Source organism: Dermacentor andersoni, chromosome 5 (assembly GCF_023375885.2).
Source record: "Dermacentor andersoni chromosome 5, qqDerAnde1_hic_scaffold, whole genome shotgun sequence".
Lineage (NCBI taxonomy): Eukaryota > Metazoa > Arthropoda > Arachnida > Ixodida > Ixodidae > Dermacentor > Dermacentor andersoni.
The window spans coordinates 49,962,220-49,984,509 of NC_092818.1; the positions used below are offsets into that span (position 1 = coordinate 49,962,220).

The following is a 22,290-nucleotide window of genomic DNA, read 5'->3' on the forward strand; positions in this document are numbered from 1 at the left end:
TTCCGTGTTTATGTGTTTTTTATCAAGTCATGCAAACGTATACTCAAACTTATTGTGTATTGTAGGCACGATTGTGTATTGTAAACGTATGGCAAGGGTATTGGTACTAAATACCAAGTTTGCAACAACACGAAGCATTTTCCTTTGCAGCATAACGCGTTTTCAATTGTTAGATGCTGCATGTGTTGCCCAGACTAATGAGCAATAATTTAAGAGGGAGTAAAATTACGCATAACAAAAACTCAGCGTGGTTTTTGTAAGGAAAACAAATGTATTGTGATTTGCGATGTCGACGATTCTGGCGAGAGTATCACACAGCTTACTTTCCATTCCCTATCGAAAGCACGTCACTCTTGCGCAGTACTTCTGCACATCAGTCATCCAGTAAATCAATCAATTGTTCAACAGCTCGATCAATCAGACAATTAGCATCATTATTTTCCCGCCGAAATTTACGTACTTAATAAGAGAACCAATATCCAAACAGGCTGGTTACCGGTACAAAACAAACTGCATCTACGGGTAAATCACAGTGGCGAAGTGATGGGGGGGGGGGGGGGGGGCTGAAAAACCTTTTCTAACTAATTATTGAATATGGCCTCACTACTAGAGTACGTCATCCCACAAATCTCATGCTGCAAGGAGTTATCGAATCCTTCAGCTATAACTACAGTTATCGCACCACAACCCGGCTTGCTCACGCTTTTCATCACCGCCAACTGATAGGAAGCTGTATAGCGGTGAAGCCAAGCCAAGCACTGGCCAAAAGTTGAGTCTGGCATCGGCAAAAGGGCTCGTCGTGTCATCTTGTGGTGGCCGCAGTAGACTGCGCTACGTAGCACGTCCCTGCCATCTCGGAAGGCATGTGCAGCAGACTCGCAGCTACGGGTAGTGCAAACATAACATGATTTTTATGTATTTTATAGATAGCAGCCACATGTGTTTTTCATTTACGTAGCTTGTAATTATCGATTATGTATTACCGAAAATGACCTTGCGATGACGAAATCGCCCAACAGCGCTAGTCGGCCAACTGCGTTCGATTACCACATTGCGGATGCGAGAGCAAGCGACTGTTCATTGCTTTGAGACGAGACTGTAAATTCCCTACTGCATGCAGTCCAATAATGTTAACATGTTATGCTCACATGTTAACAGAAGCCTCATTAATGGATCGGCAACGTTTTTTTTCTTTTGTTTTTACTTAGTTCAAAAACTGTTTCAGGTTCCCTTTGATGAAACTTAAACAAATAAAACAAGGAACTTTACAAACATACAAAATTACTCAATCACGATGCACTTACTTATTGTCCATACGCATGGAAGTGCGCATTGATGAGCATTGAATTCCATTAGTTAAGCTCGAGCCTTACGTCATGTTTTTACTCATTTTGCACTTATACTCTTGACATTGGTATCTTGCACGCAGGATACGTTGGTGATGGTGTGAGTTGCAATTACGTGGGTGCTTGCAACGTCAACAACGGAGGCTGCAGTCCCATTGCCACGTGCATCGGTAAGTTCACCGCGGTAAACACATCCCACATTGTTCTCTCAAAGCTAAAGGGGACATCGTACAAGTGGCTTGTTGGTCTGTGTCCCGATACTTGCTGTAGGCGCCTAAATCAAAGCGGACATTGGGCCTACTAAGACTAGTTCCGATTCCTACGAAGTCGGCAATAGAAAAGCTTCACGAAGACAGAAACGAAGTGAAAAATTGTGCAGGCTGCTTTGCTGTCCAAACATAATGGCGGCTGAGCAGAAGGCTCGTAAACTTTACGGGACCGTTATCTCTTCATGGGGAAACGCAGTCACGTTTCTTTACGTGCACAGTGTAAGCAATGTTTTCTTTTTCATGACTTTTCAAAGGCAAAGTGTTCTAGTACAAAAAAACAGCAATAATAATCACATATTTGAGCTTTTTCTGGGCGGCGACAGGTGACCTCGTGTCCGCAAAACGCCTTCCGCTACTAGAGCTTGCAGTCGTCTTCTTACCTGTCAATGTAAAGTACCTTCTACATTGCTGACCAAAATTAGAACACATCCTTTATAGTAACGTGCTCCTGAGCGGCTAGTTATACATAAATCCATGTAGGTTGGGGCCCTATAACGTAAAACTATTCCAATATGTTTCTATTCCAATCTCCTGACGTCAAATTTGCGTCACCACCTACGCAAGTACCGGGCGGTCAGCCGCGGGGTTGTCTGAACACACCAATCAAACGCTCTCCTCGTTCATAAGAGGTCACTTATGCTTGCTTGAAAAACGAATAACATTGCCTACACTGAGCGGCTTGTCGTATCTAATTGGCTGACAAGAGGCGAGGAGAACGCTCAAGGGGAGAGGGATTTGATGGGGCCGAGCCTGTGCACTGAAAATTGATAACCGGATGACGAAGGTGGTGCCGGCGTCTGCAATTGGTCGGCTTTCCCTTACTTAGCTTGCGGTGGCTGGTCAAAAATCGCGGCGGCATGCAACGGAAGCCTAAGAATGACGCTAAAACGGACCCTCAGCAAAGAAGAGTTGGCAGAATGAGGTGGTAAACGTGCCGAAATTGCTTGAAAACGTTACAGGGCCACGCAAGAAGTTTTATTATACGCACATACACCCATGCTCTCCGGCAGGTGCGAGTAGCCAGCGCCTGAGCGATCGGCGGTAGCCATCTTTTATTCGTTTCGGAACGGGCAGCCTGCGGCTGTTCAGAAGAAAATTCAGTTTTGTTCGGCATATTAAAGCACCTTTAATGCGTACAGGTCACTTTGACGCGGTGAGTTTTCGCGGTTTTGTGACGTCGCGTGACAGGCAGGTGAAGTGGGTGCAGCCCGAAAACTTTTTACCAATAGCCGGGGGCTAATGGCGAAGAGGTGTCGAATCAGAAATAACTGTTTTTATTTTTTCTGTCAAATCACGCATAATCAATGTGTACATATCATATCAGATGGGCAGGTATCGCGGTTTTCGTAACGTCGCGTGACAGACAGGAGAAGCGGGGGGGGGGGGGGGGTCGGAAAAAGTTTTTGACCAATCGTGGAGGGCTGACAGCAGAATTGGAGTAGAAAAGTTTGGAATAGTTTTACGTTATAGTGCCCTTGATGTGCAAAATAAGATGAACACGTAAGAAAAGACAGGAACAAGTGCGCTAGTTATGTGTCTCGTATTCCTCGTCTTATATTGCGCCTGAACCACCATCTAAACAAATGGCTGTTTCCATGATTGTGGATACACAAATAATTATTCTAAGTACAATGTGAAACTTGCACTTGTTTGAAAAGTGACTAGTCATTAACTTTATATTGTAATGGAACCGCTCGTCTTTTTAACTCCTGTCACGTTTCACATTTTTATACCTATTTAGTTAACGGAGGTGAACATGAACTTTATCGAACATGAATCGAATATTTAATAGTGTAACGCACAAAGCATATGTTTGCAGCAAGAATATTTTTAGGTATAATTAGGTACCACGCTTGTACTGACTAATGAAAGAAATACACCTATCATGGAACACTGTAAGCACATTTAAACAACATACCACTAATTTTCATTAAATATACTTTACGATTAGTCTTCCAACATCTCTAGAGCGTCATTTCGACGGAGCCAAGGTCAAACTTTAGAGTTCCGAAAAAAAAAGAAAAGAATGAGTGGCTGGGGCATGACTAGCGTTCCAAAACGCGGAATAAATGGTTGTTTAAAAAATGTCAAAAGTTGGTGGGAAAATAAATAAAAAAGCTTCTAAAAGGCTTGTGCGTCGTAGACACATGCAAAGAACCCGTTGAAAGGAAAACAGCACTGGTTTCAGTGTAAAAATAAAACTGCTACATGACTAGACTGCAAGACACACTAAATTACAGACTACACGCAAAAATCATAGGTAGATTGTCGACTCACGCCACGGTATTGTAAGCAAGGCTTGCGTTGCTCATTTTGTTTCTGCGTTGCTTCGACAACGTTTGCCGTTGTTCCGCTTCTGGCCATTTGCGATATGCGATACCTTGTTCCGCAGAAGGGTGTAGTAACTCGGCTTTAAGAGTTGGTGGTTGCGAAATGTTTTGTTCCTTTTGACACTTAACTATACCAAACAGTTCATTTGCGAATGTGAATAGGAATACTTAGAGTGTAATTCTAAATTCGTATTCGAAACTAGAAGTATTCGCCCATCCCTAATCGGTTATAGTGACACGGGACTTTTCGACAATATTGTTGGTTACTGGATGACGCTTATGTCAAAGTACGTAAACTGAAAAAAAAAATATATAAAACTCCACTGCAAGAAAAAAAAAAAGATCTGCATATGTCGCAACATTCCCCCCGCAAGCTTCCTAAAATAAAATAAAGGATATCTGTATATTGTTTCAAAATATTTTCTTATGACAACGTCGCTTCGACAATTGCTTTATTCGTTCAACTACATAGCCAACATCGGTTTAGACGAAAGAAAATGGGAAAATACTCAGTATTTTAGTAACACCGTAGCGAAGGTCATTGCACCCAACACAATAATCGGCGCCTTTGATCCGACCTATGAGTGACCTCTGAAGCGGCGTGCAATGCGGCAGTCATGGCGCACTGCAACAATATACGGGGCCCTTTTCACGAAGCTCTTCTTTCGTCATTGCCGTTTTTCAGCCGGTAGTTTTAGCCAATGGTGGGTCCAACGGCATGAGTTGCGCCATTTGCTTTTATGAAATTTCTGGCTAAGAACTTTTATGGGAATAGAGGATATGGTATTAAAATTATTTATTCAGACTGTATAATTGTTTTTCAGCCTCCTTATTTTATAAGTAAAGCTTAGTTCGTGTCTTAGACGGCCTTGGTTGTTCTACCGGAGCGCCTTAAAAGCGCAAGTTGAGGATGCCCTAATTTTGAGCCACGAATGGACACAGCCAATATCTCATGATATCTCATATCTCAATATCTCAAGCATGAATGGCAACCGCCGGTTCGTTCGACTTTGACTTTGATTTTATTGAAATTTAGACAATATACAGTTGTCCGGGTGAAGAGGGCTAAAGGTGACACACGTGGTCACCTGACTAGGCCCTAGACACCCTGAATTCACGCAGGCACAGTTTCAACATGGTAAGTTGCGAAGTACAATTTTTTTTTTTTACAGGAAGATTATAACAATTCACATACGGCAATATACATACACTGTACATTCAAATCAATCTAATTAAGAATGTATAATACCTAAAAACTTGTTCACTTGACCGAAAAAAGAAAAAACCCAAGAAAGAAGACAAAAAAAAAAAAGAAGTCTCGAACCCAATATAGTGGGCTGAAGTATACTTTATTGTGCATTTAGGGCTGCATAATATATGTCGAAGTTCTGCGGTCCTTTTAATAACAATACACAAGCGAAAAGCAACAGTACAAACGCAATAGCAATATCGGGTGTGTGTGTGTGTGTGTTTTTTTTTTTTTTTGACTATTTACAGAATTTTAAAATATCACCCGTCGCAGACAGTACAATTCTAATACAGGAACCAGATTATTCGGTGTGCTGGATGGTGGTTGTAGCAGTGAAGTCAAAATGCATAATTGAATAATCAACCAACATCCGTCAACTAGTTATCACTGATTACTTGGCAGCACATGTTGCAATATATGAATTTTAGCCGGTGAGTTGGCAAGGCGTATCCACTTGGAAAGAATTCTCACTTAGACACTACCTTCGTGATATTCATTCCCCAAGTGTGTGGCAAAACACATTGGTGTTCCAGTTATTTTTGCGCATCAGTGCATAAAACGGCGTTTCTTTAAGAAAGTACGGTGTTTCGTTAAAAAAGTAAGTGCAACAACAGTGCAATTTTCCAGCAAGCTTGACGGCTTACATTACAAAACTGGTGTCACCTTCAGAATTCACGTCAAACACTATGGCTAAATTTTAAAAAACAATATGCGCCATGAATTAATTTAAAACTTATTTAGAGAAATTTTCGTAATGAGTAAATTATGCATTTAGACATAGTGCGCAAATAATTGTCCATTTATTCGAACAATTCAGCTTAAGACATATAATTGTGCGATTTGCCACTGAAAATTATTCCAAATTCCGCATCGGCTAAGAAAATCGCCCGATATAATGAAGTGAAGCTGCCAGTTTTCATCCCGAATATCTTTACTAACGCTCACTTACGCCGTTTCGAAGAGCAATAGTTCGCGAGAGCGAAGAGTTGTATTTTGCAGTCTGCAGAACACGGCGTCCCAAAATGTTAATCATGATGTCGGTTTCGTGTCGCAAACATGTAAGTGCACGGTATTATATAAGCTACATTATCGTCAAGAATGAACTCAACAATTGCTTCTTCCAAAATAAGATGTCCAATGTTACTAGATATCGGGAACCTTCAGGAAAATCAAAGCTTTAATGTATAACTAACGGTCTTACCTTATCTGTAACTTGGCTCCAGTATCTTACTCCTCGGTAGATCTCTCGGTATACGTGGCCCATTTACCAACAAGGCGTACACGTCATGATCACACATATACATTAACCCATCATTCCGCCAGGGCAAATACGTACGAACTTTCTTTGTTCCCCAGAACAGTATATGAGTGAAAATCCCGAACTGCGGTGTATTGAAACGGTCCTAGTGAAGTTCATTACTCATATACTCTCTGTTATGCATATTTATTTGTATTTATTGTGTAGCATCTATATTTCTATATTTGCGTTTTTTGTGCGTGTTTGCAGTGTTTCTAATTTGCCTTGTATGCTTGAGTTCCCTTCCTGCAAGGGCAGATGTATGGTCTGCAACATGTTATATATTGTTACGCGTGAGGAAAATGAAGACCGGTGAACGTGCTTGCGGTCCCGAGTGAGAAAAGAAGGATAGGACGACGCTGAGTTCATCAACCAGCTGGCCGCTCTTGCACTCACCTTTGCGACCTAAAGTAAACGGCCTCCTTCGTCCGTAAGGGTGATAAACGGTCTCCTTCGCACGTAACAATATATATTTTAAAAAATATTGTATCTTGTTAAACGGTTACACACACCGATATGAGATAAACATTCACATCAGATGAATGTTTTATAAACATAACATTGTACTCTCTATTCTGATAAACATAGTCTACAGAAGGCTGGAGATCGAATCTAATTATTTTCTCATAAGCGTTAGCTAATGCCTCACGTTCTTGTAGATGTATTGCGCATAAAGTCCGTATGATTCACCGGTAACCACGCTGCGTCTTGCGTGTTCAGTTTATTTACACATGTTTAATTCATGTAGTCTCGCATTTTGTGCCTCACGAATGCGAGAATTACCGTGTGCTATGAATGAAGATGTAGGGACACTTTCAGGAAATCTCAAAACTGAACCTTTTTTACTCGCGAACCATCTCTTTGGCTTTTGTGCAAGAAACCAATCGGCCCCTCGTGTTGCGAACATATCACACATTTTACAAATGTGTGGGCACATGCGCAAAGCTCTCTTCTCAGCCTGTATCTATCCTGCAGGCGTGCTCTATCTCACCCTTCCCAGGTCAGATAGACACCACGTGACATGCTCTCCATTTAGGAATTAATTAGCTTTCCACTACAATTGAGCACAATAAATATATTCATACCTTGCTGGTGAAACAGCGCACTGACAAGGAGAACGCGAAGACACACAAGAAAACACATGTCTTCACGTTGTCCTTGTCAGTGCGCTGTTTGACCACTAATGCACGATGGTTAATCCCCAACTCGATCAACTTTCCACATTACTAATAAAATGAGAGTTTTCAAACTCGTCCGCAACCGTTCTGACGCTAGCGCAGTGAGGTAATTGCAATCGATAAATTAAACCCCGATCGGACTCAATTGCGATCGAAATTACCGCGTGTGCCATCCGCTTTAGCTTCCCTGAGGAGCCGAAAACGCTTGAACCAGTCAAAGCATGATTCTAATTCCCGATCACATCATGTGCTGATATGACTGTGGTGAGGTCGAGGGGAATCCACAGTGAGGCCGTTGCGAAGAAGTTTGAGGGGATAACGCACTTGTGAACGGCTTATGACGCGGTATCGTGGAGAATGCGGTGAAGCACGTGACCGATGAGGATCTGCGGTGCCAGCTCAGTTGCTCTTGCGTTAGCACGTAAGTCATTGAGTATCGCAGCACTCTCTTACCAGAGGTATCGCGAGCTTGTCCTTCCATCGTTCTAGATGCCGCAACCACTCAACGTGATTCTAGCTGATTTCAAGCTAACGCTACCATTCACTATCATTATCAACGGTGTCTACCGGTTGTAGTTGTGTTTTTTTTTCTTTCGTTCATATTCACCCGCTGTTTGCAGTTCGCTCCGGCACCTTCCACGAGTGTCGCTGTCCTCCGGGGTACATTGGGAACGGAGTCGGGCCGAGCGGCTGCCTGCGCCAGGGCGAGCCCGGTGCCGGTGGCGGTGTGGGCCCGTCGCAGCCCATCCCTGTGTTGCCCCCGGTCTTGGACCCGTGTGCCGCTCAACCTTGCAGGCACGGCTTCTGCCAGGTCAGACGGCCACTCTGCGGCTGCCGCGGCTCTGGCAGCGAGCTGTGGACGTAGTCATCCAACTTGTCGCCAACGCGATCGCCCTGCTTATACGACAAAAAGAGTTTCTGGCCTTCTTAGTGGACTTTGTGTGCTCGCAATCATTCACGTTTAGGGGAAAAGTTTTTAATTGCATTTTAGCATTATTGGTAGCCCAAATCTGGACTTCAAGCCTTGTACAAATTATCTTTCATCGATAGACATTGGTGTCAGACAACATATCGTGTACATTTCCTGCTGGACATAGAAACATTGTTCAAACGTATTGAATGGATTACTGATCAGATTGTTCCCGTAATTTTAGACAACGCTGCTGATACCTTCTGTGCTAGAGTATGGCCCCTCTAACACCTTCAGTTTCTACTAAGATAAATGCCAATCACTGTGACATAAACGAAAACTGTGGAATAACGCCTATAGCTAACAACAATATTCTATATTGAGGTGGTATGGAGTCACTGCGTTAGGGTATCATCATCTTTTTTATCGCTATCTTTTGACTTTTTTCTTGCCACGTCATAGAAACTGGGTCAATTCGGTCACCAACCTTCGTGAGGGCGCGTAAATGTTGACTTCTGGATTGTTTTGCAAGAAACGCCGCACGTTACGACTTAGCAAATCACCTGATTTACTGATACACCATGCTACGCTGTTTTAGCTGTGCCCTGATTATTCGCACATGCTTCAGAGTGCGCGACTTTTCTCCTTACGTACCAGTCAGACCAAGTGCAAGTTTCATCTTTTCCATCTCGGGGTCGCTTTTCTTTGTCGGTGAGTCTGCAGTGCGTATGTGCGTGTTGGAATTATTGTTGTGAGAACCTTTCCGTTGGAAAAGAACGTCGGATCAATTTCAATCGAACGTTTTGTGGACGATTCGCTAGCGGCTCTATCCCACACTGCTTTTGTATAGCACTTGTATATCGCCTCATTATTCTTTAGGAATACTGCACTTATCTAAGGAGAGTGAGCGTGCTGATTTCCTATAGACACAAGCTTATTGACCACGTTTAACTGAGTACAAGGGCGCTAGTGGCTGATGCCGTCCTAAGAGTCACTGTTTTTAGGGCCTCATAGAATACATGAAAGAAAAAAACTAGCAACCGTGCTGTGTGACGATTCATTTTTATTTTCCGGCTTTCCTCTGATATCATTGGCTGTGCCGAAGGAAACCGCGCTCCAGTTATGGCCGCACCGCGACTTTAAAGCCAATGATAAATGAGGAAAAAAAAGAAAAGTGAACAAGGTCATTAAATGTACTGCAGCAAAAACTTGTAAAAAGGAGTTAGAACGAAAGCTTAGTGTACAGTTAGTGCTGTGTACCACGCCAGATATATACGCAGCGACCACTTTCCCGCATAGCTTAGACATAATCTGCACTCTCATCAGCGTCTGCTAAACGAGTATTTTTATTTTGTGTGCTTCTGTAGTTGTGCAACTTGTAACGTATTTTGGTGCAATGCAATATGTGAAATCTACAAAATCTGTAAACTATGGGCAAGATATATTTTCTATATTCCAGTCTTTAGTTCTTCTGGAGCACAGCTCTTAGGCGCCCGTTCCTGCAGTGAGCGTCGGCGTTTGCCCTCGATACCAGCGAACGAACACAGCGAAGAATGAGAGCGAACGCTGGGCGCAGGGGCAGACGAAATATGGCGATTGCGAAGAAAGTGCGAAAAGAACAGCGGATGAGGAGGGTGAGGTGAAAGCGTGAGAAGAAGAATGTAGTGCCCCGCAAGACGGGCTCTGCGGAGGCGATTGCTACGAGATGACGCCAGAGTAGCACGCGCCCTCTGTATGGAAACAAAGCGCTGCATGAGTGGAGGTTCGTCTGCGGAGCTGTTGTGAATCACGCCCATGTGTCAACCACATGCCGAATCTCGCGATCTCCCGATTAGTGAGGGAGTCACGTCCACACATCGCTCCGTCTGTATCGTGCCGCACGAGAAAGCTTGTCTGCGCAGCCAATATTTCGCGAGATGAAAACACGTGTAAAGCTGCGCTCAAATTTCGCATTATGGAGTATCGTAATCGTGATGAATATTTACTCCCCAAAATGCAGCAATACCCCAAGTTTGCCGACAGGTAACCGTGTTTTGTATCAGCTGGCTTTATTCTATAGTGTAAAAATGTTCTATTCCCAGCTGAAAGGCCGATCAATAGACCTAAGTTAGGCACCGCATCAAAAATTTCACGAGAATAGCCTTTTATTTATTTATTTATTTATTTATTTATTTATTTATTTATTTATTTATTTATTTATTTATTTATTTATTTATTCTGCTTATAATTTATTCGCCTAATAGGTGGTTTTGTTTCTCTCGATCACTCCACTTAACTTTGTGCCTGATTATGCCAATTTGCGCCAGCTGGTGCAAACTGAACTGCAAGAGAGGGAGCTGGTGACAAGACCCCGTTTATACCCCGTTATGTTAGACAGACACAGCGATGACTATAATCAATCTTTATTGTATATTCACTGCGATGTACACGAACAACACACGCCACAAAGAAAACATTGACAAACGTCATCACATCATCAGCAGACGCAATCACCAGCACGGTGCCCTATCACGCAGGTTCGGGGCAACGACTTCATGTGCGTCTGCGAGACGGGTTACTCGGGCCGGCTGTGCGACCGCGCGGGCGACGGGTGTTCCAGCGCCCCATGCCTGAACAACGGCACCTGCAGCGGTGGACCTGTGGGCGGGTTCGTGTGCAGCTGCACTCCGGAGTGGACGGGACCCACGTGCGAGGAACCGAGGCAAAGTGAGTCGATGGCACCGAGCAGTCACTGTCACGAGCTTTTCTACGAAATTTCTTCGAAGTCATTGTTTTTATGGAGCAACAAATTTACGACGCATTGGTGGGCGTCCATTGACGTGGATGCAGACTATGTCTGATTGCTGTTTCTTTATTTTTTATTTTTTGAACGGAGCATACTTGTACACTGTGCTTCGGCCTGTTTTAAGCTGTGGCTATATAGTGTCTAGAATGGAGCGTTTAGCCAGATCTTGTCATCCTAAAGCTCGCAGATCCAGCGTGAGCATTTTAGGCATATTCTGCACGTAAGACGGTCGTTTTCACTATGTGAACGTTTATTCCCATGTTTAGTTCGCCAAGATGGTTGCTGTTTTCCTACTCAACCTCCGGCATCACTTACCTGCATGTTTGAAGATAACAGCTTTCTCTTTAGCCACATATGGCTTCGGCGCCCATATCGAGTTTGGGCAGTTTTGGTGCTTAGCCGGAGTGAATGGTTATTCAAGGTTCATAAGGTCTTTACTGGACAGTGGCTCATATTTCCAATACATAACGAAAAACAGAGACAGTAATAAGTGCTTTAGACATTAGGGACTTTTTCTAGAGGTAAGACTCGCCATCAGGTCAGTTGGTTATAGATTTAATTGGATAAATGCGTTGTTTTGCAGAAAGTCAAACGAACGTTGTCAGTTTGCTTTCTCTGTCGTATTTGTTCCGTCGCGTTTCAGTCATTCTTAGTTTTCTTCAAAAAAGGCACCTTTATTCCTTACAATTTTCCCGCACGTTGTTGTGTTTCTGCTATAAATAAAGAAACAACATAAATAATGCATACGTTTCAATGTAGCGCCATCATATTCCGTAACGGCACATGCCTCACGAGGGCGTCATCATTCTTCCAGGACAGTTTTCACAGTCTTCAGTTGATTTCTGGACACAATGAAGCCAATAAAATCATCTTCAGTTGTTTTCTACATTTTTTTTTGTTTATTTACACCGAGGAGCTTTGTTTACCATAGAGGCGTAATTTATTTGCAAAGGCGGAATAGTGATATGTCGCAAAGATAGAAAATTGAACGTATTTTCTTCACCTAACAGTTGAAATGGATCCTATCCAATTCTCTAGCCCCACAGCGATGGAAGTACCACCTGAATATAAAGAGCTACCCGTGCTCGAGCGACGATAACGCCGACTATATGCTCCCTTTATTTGTGAATTTAACTCAGATTTACGGAGACCCGGAGTTGGCGGTGTTCGTGAAAGTCGTTTCGAGGGAACGCGCATAATGTATGAGGCAAATGCTGCCAACAACTGTGAGGACGTTAAACAGGAACTGACTGCTTTCCTCCTGCCCGTGAGGAGTAGCGGAAGCAGGCCACGCAGGACCACCGAGGAGAAGACGAAAGACATGGCGGTGTCTTCGTCTTCTCGGTCGTCTTACGTGCCTGGTTTATCCTGTAGTCTTCCAATAAAGCAGGACCAACTAGGCCATACCTCAGTTCATTCAAAGATAGACCTCGTTACAATAGGGTGACAATGCCCTATTGTAAAAGCAGGAACACCTATGAAACGATTACTTCAAGATACCAACAGAAAAAAAAAACTAAAAAAGATTATGTGCCATACAACGCGGGTATCACGCATACACACAAACAATTTTACAGAAACAAATTGTTATCTTTTTCTGTTCATCATCTGTAAGTAATAATTTTTTGTACAAACCAGATTTTTGTACTCATCTAGAAATTACGTGCTATTGAAGGATGTTGTAAGTGTGAAACATACCTGTAGTTTTCCAATATAAATATTGTGCAACGACGGAGCTATTTTTCGAACAGAGCGTAAACGTTGTTGCGGTTGCCCACTTAATCAAAAGAAAATATTATTCACAAATAAAAAATTTTGCCGGGTGGACCGAACCCCAAATCCATTGTTTTCCTTACACACTGTGGTCAGTGCGAGTGTTCTCAATTCTACTTAGTCTTCGATACGGCTTTCCCTTCCATTTGGTGAACCGAGTTTATGGGAAATATTAAACATGCTGACATGTCAGAAGGGTAAGGTAATCGCTAGACAGTATAAGAACTTCAAGAGAGAGAGCGCAATCCATACGTGTTAGTAGGTGCGAACCCACGTGTAAACGGTGAAGTTTATTCGTAAAGTGAGCAACTATATAAAAAACAAATCAACCCACGTGAAGGTTAGCATCTGGCCCTGGTAAAACAGAAAGTGCGGGAATCCGAGTAAAGACACTACTCGCCCTAATAAAATAAAGCACCTCCTGGACGATTAAAAATGCGTGAAAATGTCCGTTGAGTGCTACTAAGCATAGCTGTAATTATGCGCAGAAACTCTAAAACACATCGGGAAAGTAGTACGCAACAGTCCTTATATAACATAACTTCAGCACCAACATTAAATAAAACTTCGCTTGGCATGGATTCCCTCATTGCGTTAGACGTACCCGTAAGCGTTTTCCTATATTTCGAAGGCCATTGCATTCTCGTGGCACAATGCGAGAAAGGCAACTGCTCCTGTGTGTTGGTAATTACAGATCCTTTGCCCGTACTTTGAACGAGAACGTCTCGTTAGATGAACCAGCAAGCTCCACGCTGTTCCCAGCTTTTGCTGCTCATCAAAAACACCAGTATGCGTACGCACAGCTCTCAGTGCCAAAAGCGCGGGCAGAGCAAACCTTGATGTGGTCGAGCTTGTTCGTTCTTGGTCAAAGCTTGTCGTGACTAGTGAGAAGACAATGTATACGAAAACACGCCACGAACGCTGGCTCACAGCTGGGTTTCTTGCAGGACTCCGCCTTGCCTTTTGACGGGCAGAATAATTTCACATCGCATAACCAGAAAACAATCGGGAAATGGGGACAAGTGATTGCGCAGTAACTATGTACCAAAGTTATTCGTGGACAGATTAACAGAGAAAAAGTGCACTATTGTGGTAAAAAATCATCACCTTCCAAAATAAGAAATATAGACTGCTATTCTTTCTTTTTTCCCCGATTCCGAGATGCGCGGAGTAGAATGTTTCAACAATCAACAACGAACCAATGGACGCAGTGGGCAAAAGCTAGTTGTAAGGCAGCGCTCCTATTATGCTTCGGTTTCCCTTGTTTTATTCCGAGTCGCGCCACTTTTTAACTTGGCAGGCAGAACGCTGTCGCAGCCCTGCTGCCAAAACGATTTACTTAAGGACGACTGTTCGCGTGGACCGTTGAATTACTTCCTGCGTCATTGCAGCCAAATGAACTGCTTGTCACTCAGTCGCAGGACAGACACCCAGCGCGCACACGAATAAGGAACCTCTCTTGTTGCTTTCACTTTAGACTCTCGGTCACCAACTTTCAGAGAGGTTTTAAAACCTCCAACCCTGTGCACGCAAAGCATTTTCACGCAGTTCATACCAGGACATCACAGTACCATGGCGGCGACGAAGGCGGGAACGTGTCTCGGAATTTCGTTTAGTTGCCGCAATAGATTCATAATTATGAAGCAGACAGAGTTAAAGGGAAGTTTATTCGACTTATACAATGGCCTGAGAACCCAAGGGCTGGCGGTTATGTACTATTTTTTTCTCACTTTCTCACTCGCGTCGGTATTACTCATGCAACCACTCGACGCAACGTCAATCGCCGGTGCAAACGTGTATACTGCAAACGCGTAACCTTGTAACGTGTGACGTGTAAACGTGTAAACGTGTAAACGTGCAACCTAAAACATCTTCTAGTGCTTCTGCTCCTGTGCTCCGCAGGGCATCACCAAATAAAAAGAAAGAGAGACCCAGAAGCTCAGAGCCCGAAAAGCTATCCTATCGTTCCTATAGTTAAGAAATCACGTATGCCACTGGTGTAAGAAGCCATCTTCACCATCTGTGTCGAGCTGTTTGGCTACGTACTTGCCTAATTGTCGCCTGGGTCGTATGCATTACTGGGAAAGTGGCATGTTGTGGTCGGCGGCGCGCCTCCGCCGAACAACAGTGCTGCCACAACTCGAATAACACGACGGTGAATCATAAGTGGGCGAAGAGATTACGATAATCTTGCCGTCGACCATGGTGTCGCACGTTGTAATACTGTCTCACCATGTACCATACTCGCTTAGTGACTATGCTTTCAAACAGGGCCACAATGCGCAGTCTCACGCCTGTCTATTCCGACATCAATCATTTGGCACCATACCAAATCGAGCAGGCACTCTCGGCCGCTTCGCCTGGCCAATCGAACTCGTGGACATTGTCGGCTACGCGGACACCCCGCCAATGTGTCCATTTTTCTTGCGCTGGTTTTATTTTCATTGCTACCGCTTGATTCAGCTTCTAGGAGCGCGTCTTTGGTTTGATAAGGTGGCAAATTCGCCAAAAGATTTGCTGGGCGTGCCTGCATCCGTGTTTCCTTTCAGTACACTAGCTGCTATGCATACCGCTGATGGCATCACGGCTTGAGGGCCGCTATATCGTTCTACGGTGAATGTTTTCCTTACTGTGCTGTACCAGTAGAAAAAGCAATTTCCTACCCGCAATGTCTCCGTCATAGAAGAGCTTTTGTACGGTCATCCTTACTAACTGCTTCGTAAAAGACGGTATGTCGAGAATACCGAGGTCTCTTCCGCACGCTGGCATTCGCAGGAGCTTCATCTTTTCTCGGTCTATTCTTTGAGATGGAAGTGCCAATTACTGTAGTGATTACTGCATTTCGGCGTGGCGTGTGCTTCTGTGGCCAACGCCGGGAGAACAACCGGAGTTCAGTGCTTGGGTGATGGTGATGAACAGGCAGCGTACCCCGTACCCCCACCAAGAGTGCTGCACAATATAACGTACATTTACAGCTATCTACAGGTGAGGCGAATAGCAAAAGTGTAACAGCTGACAAGATGGCGAGGAGCAACCTCTAGCACTTCTTCGTCGGCGCCAGCCTAATGCTGCAGTGTTGTTCTATCTCGTGGCAATATTTGTGTACTTTAGCCGGCCATTTCTTTTAATTTATGTTGCTGAGTCTTTCTTGAAAACTCATTTTCTTCTCTGCTTCTCTGAGTACAAAAGAAGCCCTACCCACGTCACCCTGCACTGCCTCATTTGTGCTTTTACCATGGACCCTCACAGCCAGCCACCCCACCGACCTTTGGTCAACTTTCAAACCTGTCAACAGTTATGATTTTCAACACACAAGCGATGCGCGGAAGGCAACACCATCTAGTTATATAGCCGGGAACCTTGCATCGTGTTACTAAACTCTCTTTCTTACATGCTTCCACCAATGGAAGCAGCTTTTTCTCGCCGAGAAAGCGACAAGACGTCAAGTCAAGCGGTACTGCGCAAATGTTTTAATAGGTGTCTGCGACACTGTGTAGCTGAATACACTAATATACGGAGAACTGCGAAACAGAAACTATATTCGTTTTGGTGCCAAGCTCGATTTATAGAGAGGCGAACTTCTCCATTGCTCTTCACCATCTGTTTCCCTTACCCTATAACGCGCAGTCTGATTTTGACAATTACTTTAGTATTAAACAGAATATTTGCTCGTCCTATTGAAGAAACGGAACCTGGTATGGTAAGAATTACAAACTTCGCTGGCAGTCGGTGCCTTTTAACTTAGAATTTGCACAGTCATCTAACAGAGTCAAAAATATTTAGTTTAACTTAATCCTGAGGCAAGCTAGGCACACACTAACTCGGGGGTAGACACTGCAGGAGCATGAAAAGCGGTCTTTTATATACAGAGAGACGTACAAGTTACTCAATTGCCCATCTTTCGCGACTAGCAGAGCGACGTAGAAGATACTTGGAGCCCGCTCACCCTCCGATTCAGTTCGCCGTGGAATGTCGCTAAAGCAAAGCCAGGCATTTCTCACGTGTTTCCATCAGACCTCACAGCTGTCAACGCAGCGTTTTAAGGCGAACGCTTATATGTCCCATGACGCGAAAAATCCCGCGTCCGTCCAGCGTTAACATCCGATAGTATCAAAACCCGGCGCTGGAGCAACGCTTCAAAGATAGCATAAGGCCGCTGCACTTCGATCCGGGATGTCATGCTGCCTTGTGCGACTGCCATATGATCTAATGGGGACATTCCCGAGTAAGCCACGGTGATTTGGACGTCCGCGCTATCGTTACGCCGGGGCTTGGCCATAGAAATTTCGGTCCAAGTAGCATGATGTCATAAAATAGAGTGCGCAGGCCTGCTATCTAGCATGGGCTGGCTGAACTTGCTGTAGCTCGCACTGAGAAATCTCAGGGTGAAGTGAATGAAGGAGAACTAAATGTAATAAGGATGATTAAAATGGATTAAGGTGGCTAAAGGCAAGTTAAAGTGAATGAAGGTGGATTAAGGTAGGCAAAAGCCACAGCAGTGTGGATTATGTTGGCGTTTTTAATTTAAGGGGATAACTAAAAGAAGCCATTCTGTTTTCGCATTAAAATCACGCCAGGATGCTTATTCTTCCGGAGCAGTCATGCTTTATGTCGGACAACTTAAAGAGTCAGAATGCATTAGATAACCATCTAGTAAACAAAGGCTTAAGCGCTGTGTGTCACACATGGCATAGGCGTGCCCATGAACGCTTACCAATAGGGGTTTAGAGAAGTGTGATAGCGAGTTGTTTGGGAGCCTCAACCAGAGAAATAGAGAGATAGAGAAAAGGAGAGGTAGGGAGGTTAACCAAGGACGTACTCGGTTGGCTACCCTACAATTGGGACGCGATTCCATCGCACTAGTGCACAAATCCCTGCGATCAAAGTAGAGCCGAAAGAGTAAAAAAATCTTCATGCGTCACATGCATCTTAACCAGTTCGGACGCGTAGGTGCCTTTACGTGCGCCGACAAGTTTTTCAAGCTGTGAAGTCTCACGAGGGACAGAGAACACACGTTACCTAAAGCCAGGTCAATCCAGGCACGGGACATAGCGCAACGCATATGTGTTACCATGGCTATGCGTTCGCTTTTGTGGCATGACCTTGATGCGCTATACAGATAACCAATCTTAAAGAGGGTACCTAGATGGCACTGGAGCATTGCTGAGGCAACGTGAAGGAAAGTGAAAGTTTCCAAGATCATCCCCTTGCCGTGAAATGGGCCGACGGGATAGAAACAGCTACGTATTTCACCTGAAGCGGCTTGGCTGCGTGATGATATTTACATCCGGGCCTGTGCGTTGTTTCATTTTCCTGACGCCGCAAGTCTGTGTCAGCTTAAACCGTAAACCGCGGCTCCTATTGTAAAAGAGTTGACGCAATAGGACTCGAAATCCTTACGCCTAAAACTGATACAGGCAGCGTGTGTTAACCTTTCCTCAACGACAAACTATATGCTAGACATCGATGGAAAAATAAATACATTTAATACTGTAATGTGCTGGCGCCTTACTCCTGGGCGAATTATTTCCAGCGAACGCGACCCACGATAATTCTGAATGTGTTTTGTTGCTGTCGCCGCTATGTGGCCGAAGCGCAAGCTTCTCCCGTCAGAATGCTTAGCCGACTGAACAAGCACGCGGGTGGAAATGTATCGTCATTGTTCAGCACGCGAGGCGCCTCAAAGTACAGTAGGAAGCTACAGTGTGACAACGTATAGTGCACATATAAGAGAGACCACGCACCTCAGCCATTTCAGATGCCATGGGTGGACCCTACACACAGCGAGAGCACATTCGTTACTATGCGTCTTCCCTGTGGAGAATGTCTTGGTCGACAAGGCATGTTTGCAGATTGAAGGAGTGTGCAAAGAGCCTGCAAGTTAACAACACCTTCGTAAAGCATGTGAAGACAAATTATAACCGTTTGATTCGGTAATGATTCCGATACAAATCTGCGGGGCTTCGCCTTAAAGTTGTGGCACCACCACTGGTTTCTGTCTTACATATTGACAAAGTGCCACCACGCCTGAGCATTTAGCATTTGCGGTGACGCACTCAGCGATTCGCATGTTTCTGTGAACGTGAAGCTCGAAATCGTCGCCAGAGTCTCATTGCTTCGTATTCTTCTACTTCCTTCTTACACCATTAACCAGGCTCAGGCCTAGAAAAACAATCTTACGCTTCACCAGTCATTTTCTTTCTTCTTTTGGTTTCCTATTTATCTTTCAGTACTACAGTGTGGGGAAGATTTGGCCCGCAGTTTTCATGGCAACGTTGCCCGCTTCTTGCGCACAAGATATGTGAATCGAAGTTAAGCAGTTAGGGGGACTTCTTCACGCAGTACTTCTTATTGCGCAGAAGTCAACCTTTAGCAGAGCTCTCTGTTAAGGGTCCACTTTATTGAATAGTTGAGGTGTGACGAGCATGCCATACACAGGCTGCCGGCATATCCTAAAAACAAGCACCTGTGTTAGGCATAAGTACCTGAGCACCTCGCGCCATTACGTTGCAGTGATCCTACTGCTAACATGTGGGCTGCAGGGACCCAAAAATAACCTGAACAAGATATTTATTCTACCGGCGGATTGTTATCTCAGAAAATGATGCAACACGAACAAGAACCTCGCCCGTCAACTAACAAATTCAACTCCGAATCGGTGAGCGGTGTGTACCTGCAGCTGCAAAGCTCAGCCCAGGACACATCAAGGAGTAGTCCTTTGGGTAGTACGGTATAGGTACACTACAGAGAAGAATAATTCAAGCTGTATTGGCAAATTATCCATCCACAAATCTAAAAATCCACTCTTACCGCAAGAAGATCCGAAAACCAACGCCAGCTCGCGACGCCGCATAGGAGTTCCCACACCATCGCACCATGACACCAAAAATTTTGACGCCGCCTGCTCGGGCCTAGTTATATCTTATTGCCACAAATTGACTATATTCTATTCTGAAAGAGCCAGAAATTGAACTTGAGAAGCTTAAAGGACATTTACTTAACCACAATGGCCAGAATGCAAAAAATGCTTTGCATTCCGTGATGTCACTCTGACGTACTGGCCCTAGGATTTCCGTACACAATTTGATAAAAAATCTAGCTTTGACATCTGTTTTCTTCCAGTAATAAATATATTGCCACAAGATCATCAAAAGTACAATTGTTGAAGAATACTTTATCAATCTAAACTGATTTAGTGCTTCTCTTAAAAGTAAATATAATTGATTGCAGAAGCGCAGACCTGAGGACATCAGGAAAGCGACTAATTTCTGGACAAAATATCAAGCGCTGGCCGTGGTAGCTCGCGAAGCTCTAGAGAGAAGTCGCTTGTGATTAGTTTTCCCTGAAATCTGTTGCACTCTATATTTTTTTCCAGACAGGAACTCGCTTATGGAATCATATTGTTTGATTAAGCACTGCGACCAGTTATGTTTTCATACAAGCGAGTCCCTAAAGGAACTGACAACCGATTTTTATTGCCCCAGTTTTTTAGGCTCAATGAAAAGCTCGTCCTCGGGGACGTTTATACGTGTAGCGATTAGGTCCAAAAGCGCGGAGAAATTTCATAAGCAGAATTTTTTTAATCTGAGTAATCTGTAGAGAAGTCGGAGCTCCGATGCCAGCAACGAATGCCGATAGCCCGCTTCGCAAAAAATTGGAAAGCAGATCGATGGCCAGATTTCACCGGAGTGATTGCAACTTTCATTTATCATCCGCATGTTGACAGTTACAGCTGCATTTGAAAATAAAGCGCTCCTGTAATATGCGCTTTACTGCACAAACAATTCTTAGATTTCTATCGCTTTGTTTTCTTAGTACGCGCCGACATCATGGCTTGGCCCCCGGCGTCCTTATTCTGTCGATAGTCGAGCCCGGCCAACTCATTCAAAACGAAACCACTCTTTTACACATGACACTCCAGTAGCACCGCGCACGATTTCATCGACTCAGCCAAGTTTCTGTGCGCCTTCTGCGCCTTATTTACCCTGCGCTGCACCCACGCCCTCGATTGCAGAGGTGCAATGCAAGGTGCCGCCGTGGTGCAGTACACCCTCGATCCTTGCAGCGCGGGGGTGCATCCCCGTGACCCGCACCCTGCGCCAGCCGAACCTTTCTTCTCTTGTGGTGACATACACCTTTCGGGAATCGAATGAACCTAATGCGCCCACTTTCGCAAACATGTCCTCGCTCACAAACCGCAGGAATCCGGAATTGGAAATTCTAGCTTGCATGCGAGAGCAGAAGCTGAAGCCGCACGAGAAGCGATATTTCCACGGATGACGGGAGCGAAAGCAACGACCGAGATTTTTAAAGGCCCCCATAAACGCCCGTCGTCGGGCTAAGGCAGCGCAGCGTTTTTCCTCACAAAGATCAGAGATTTGGCTGTGCTTTGGAAACTGCGAAACAAACGTTTTCAAAAAAAAAGAAATGTATTTCATTTCAATTTTGAAACAAGACCCAGGATCCAGGTACCCTAACGGAAGGTTACGTGACAAGGCAATTTATTTGTTGTCATGCTTTCGCCGCGTGGGGCGCCAAACGTCATTTTGTCGCGACTTCTTGTGAAGAACTAAATTTTTAAATCGTCGTTTAATAAGGAAAAATACAGTGCTACTTTCAATCAATCCGAGACAAAATCTCTCCGTCATCGGGGCCATCTCTACCCGTGTCCTAAGTGGTTGTCTGTGCCTTTAACGAGTCATTTGATTTGTGCAATTGACAAGTCACAAGTACGAGAAAGAATTCTCCCTTTCGTCTAATCCTAATCATCTAGGTCTGACCTCGCCCCACACCTGCCGTCGCACCAAACGCTTAAAGTTACTGTGGATCTTTTTTTATAACTCGGCGCAATGCTCTTCCCCAGCTTAGCCAAATTTTCAAAACTTTCTACAACAAAGCACTATCACTAACTGAACGTTTCAGCAATTAATCCTCGTTCAGACTTTTTTAAGGTACATTTTCATACAGTATAGACCACCGGAATTCGTCGCATGGCTGTGTTCGCGAGTTTCCACGTGTTGAGTTTTTAAAATATGTGGAATATGCTAGTGCTGCGCTCCTTGCTTTATTGAACTTGACTTTCTCTGACTACACCGTCTTGTACCTTTGCATCATACCACTCCTGCCATGGGCCACAATTGTGCCGCAGTATGC

General features: G+C 44.3%; 1 protein-coding gene across 1 annotated transcript in view; it reads left to right on the forward strand.

The window, feature by feature from the left end:
* LOC126530351 (cubilin-like) overlaps positions 1 to 22,290 on the forward strand; it is a 206,637-nt gene that overhangs the window by 11,531 nt on the left and 172,816 nt on the right. Inside the window, exons 6-8 of the mRNA XM_072288317.1 lie at positions 1,430 to 1,516; positions 8,290 to 8,480; positions 11,096 to 11,285. Coding sequence (XP_072144418.1) covers positions 1,430 to 1,516; positions 8,290 to 8,480; positions 11,096 to 11,285 — 468 coding nt within the window. The remainder of the gene's footprint in view (positions 1 to 1,429; positions 1,517 to 8,289; positions 8,481 to 11,095; positions 11,286 to 22,290) is intronic.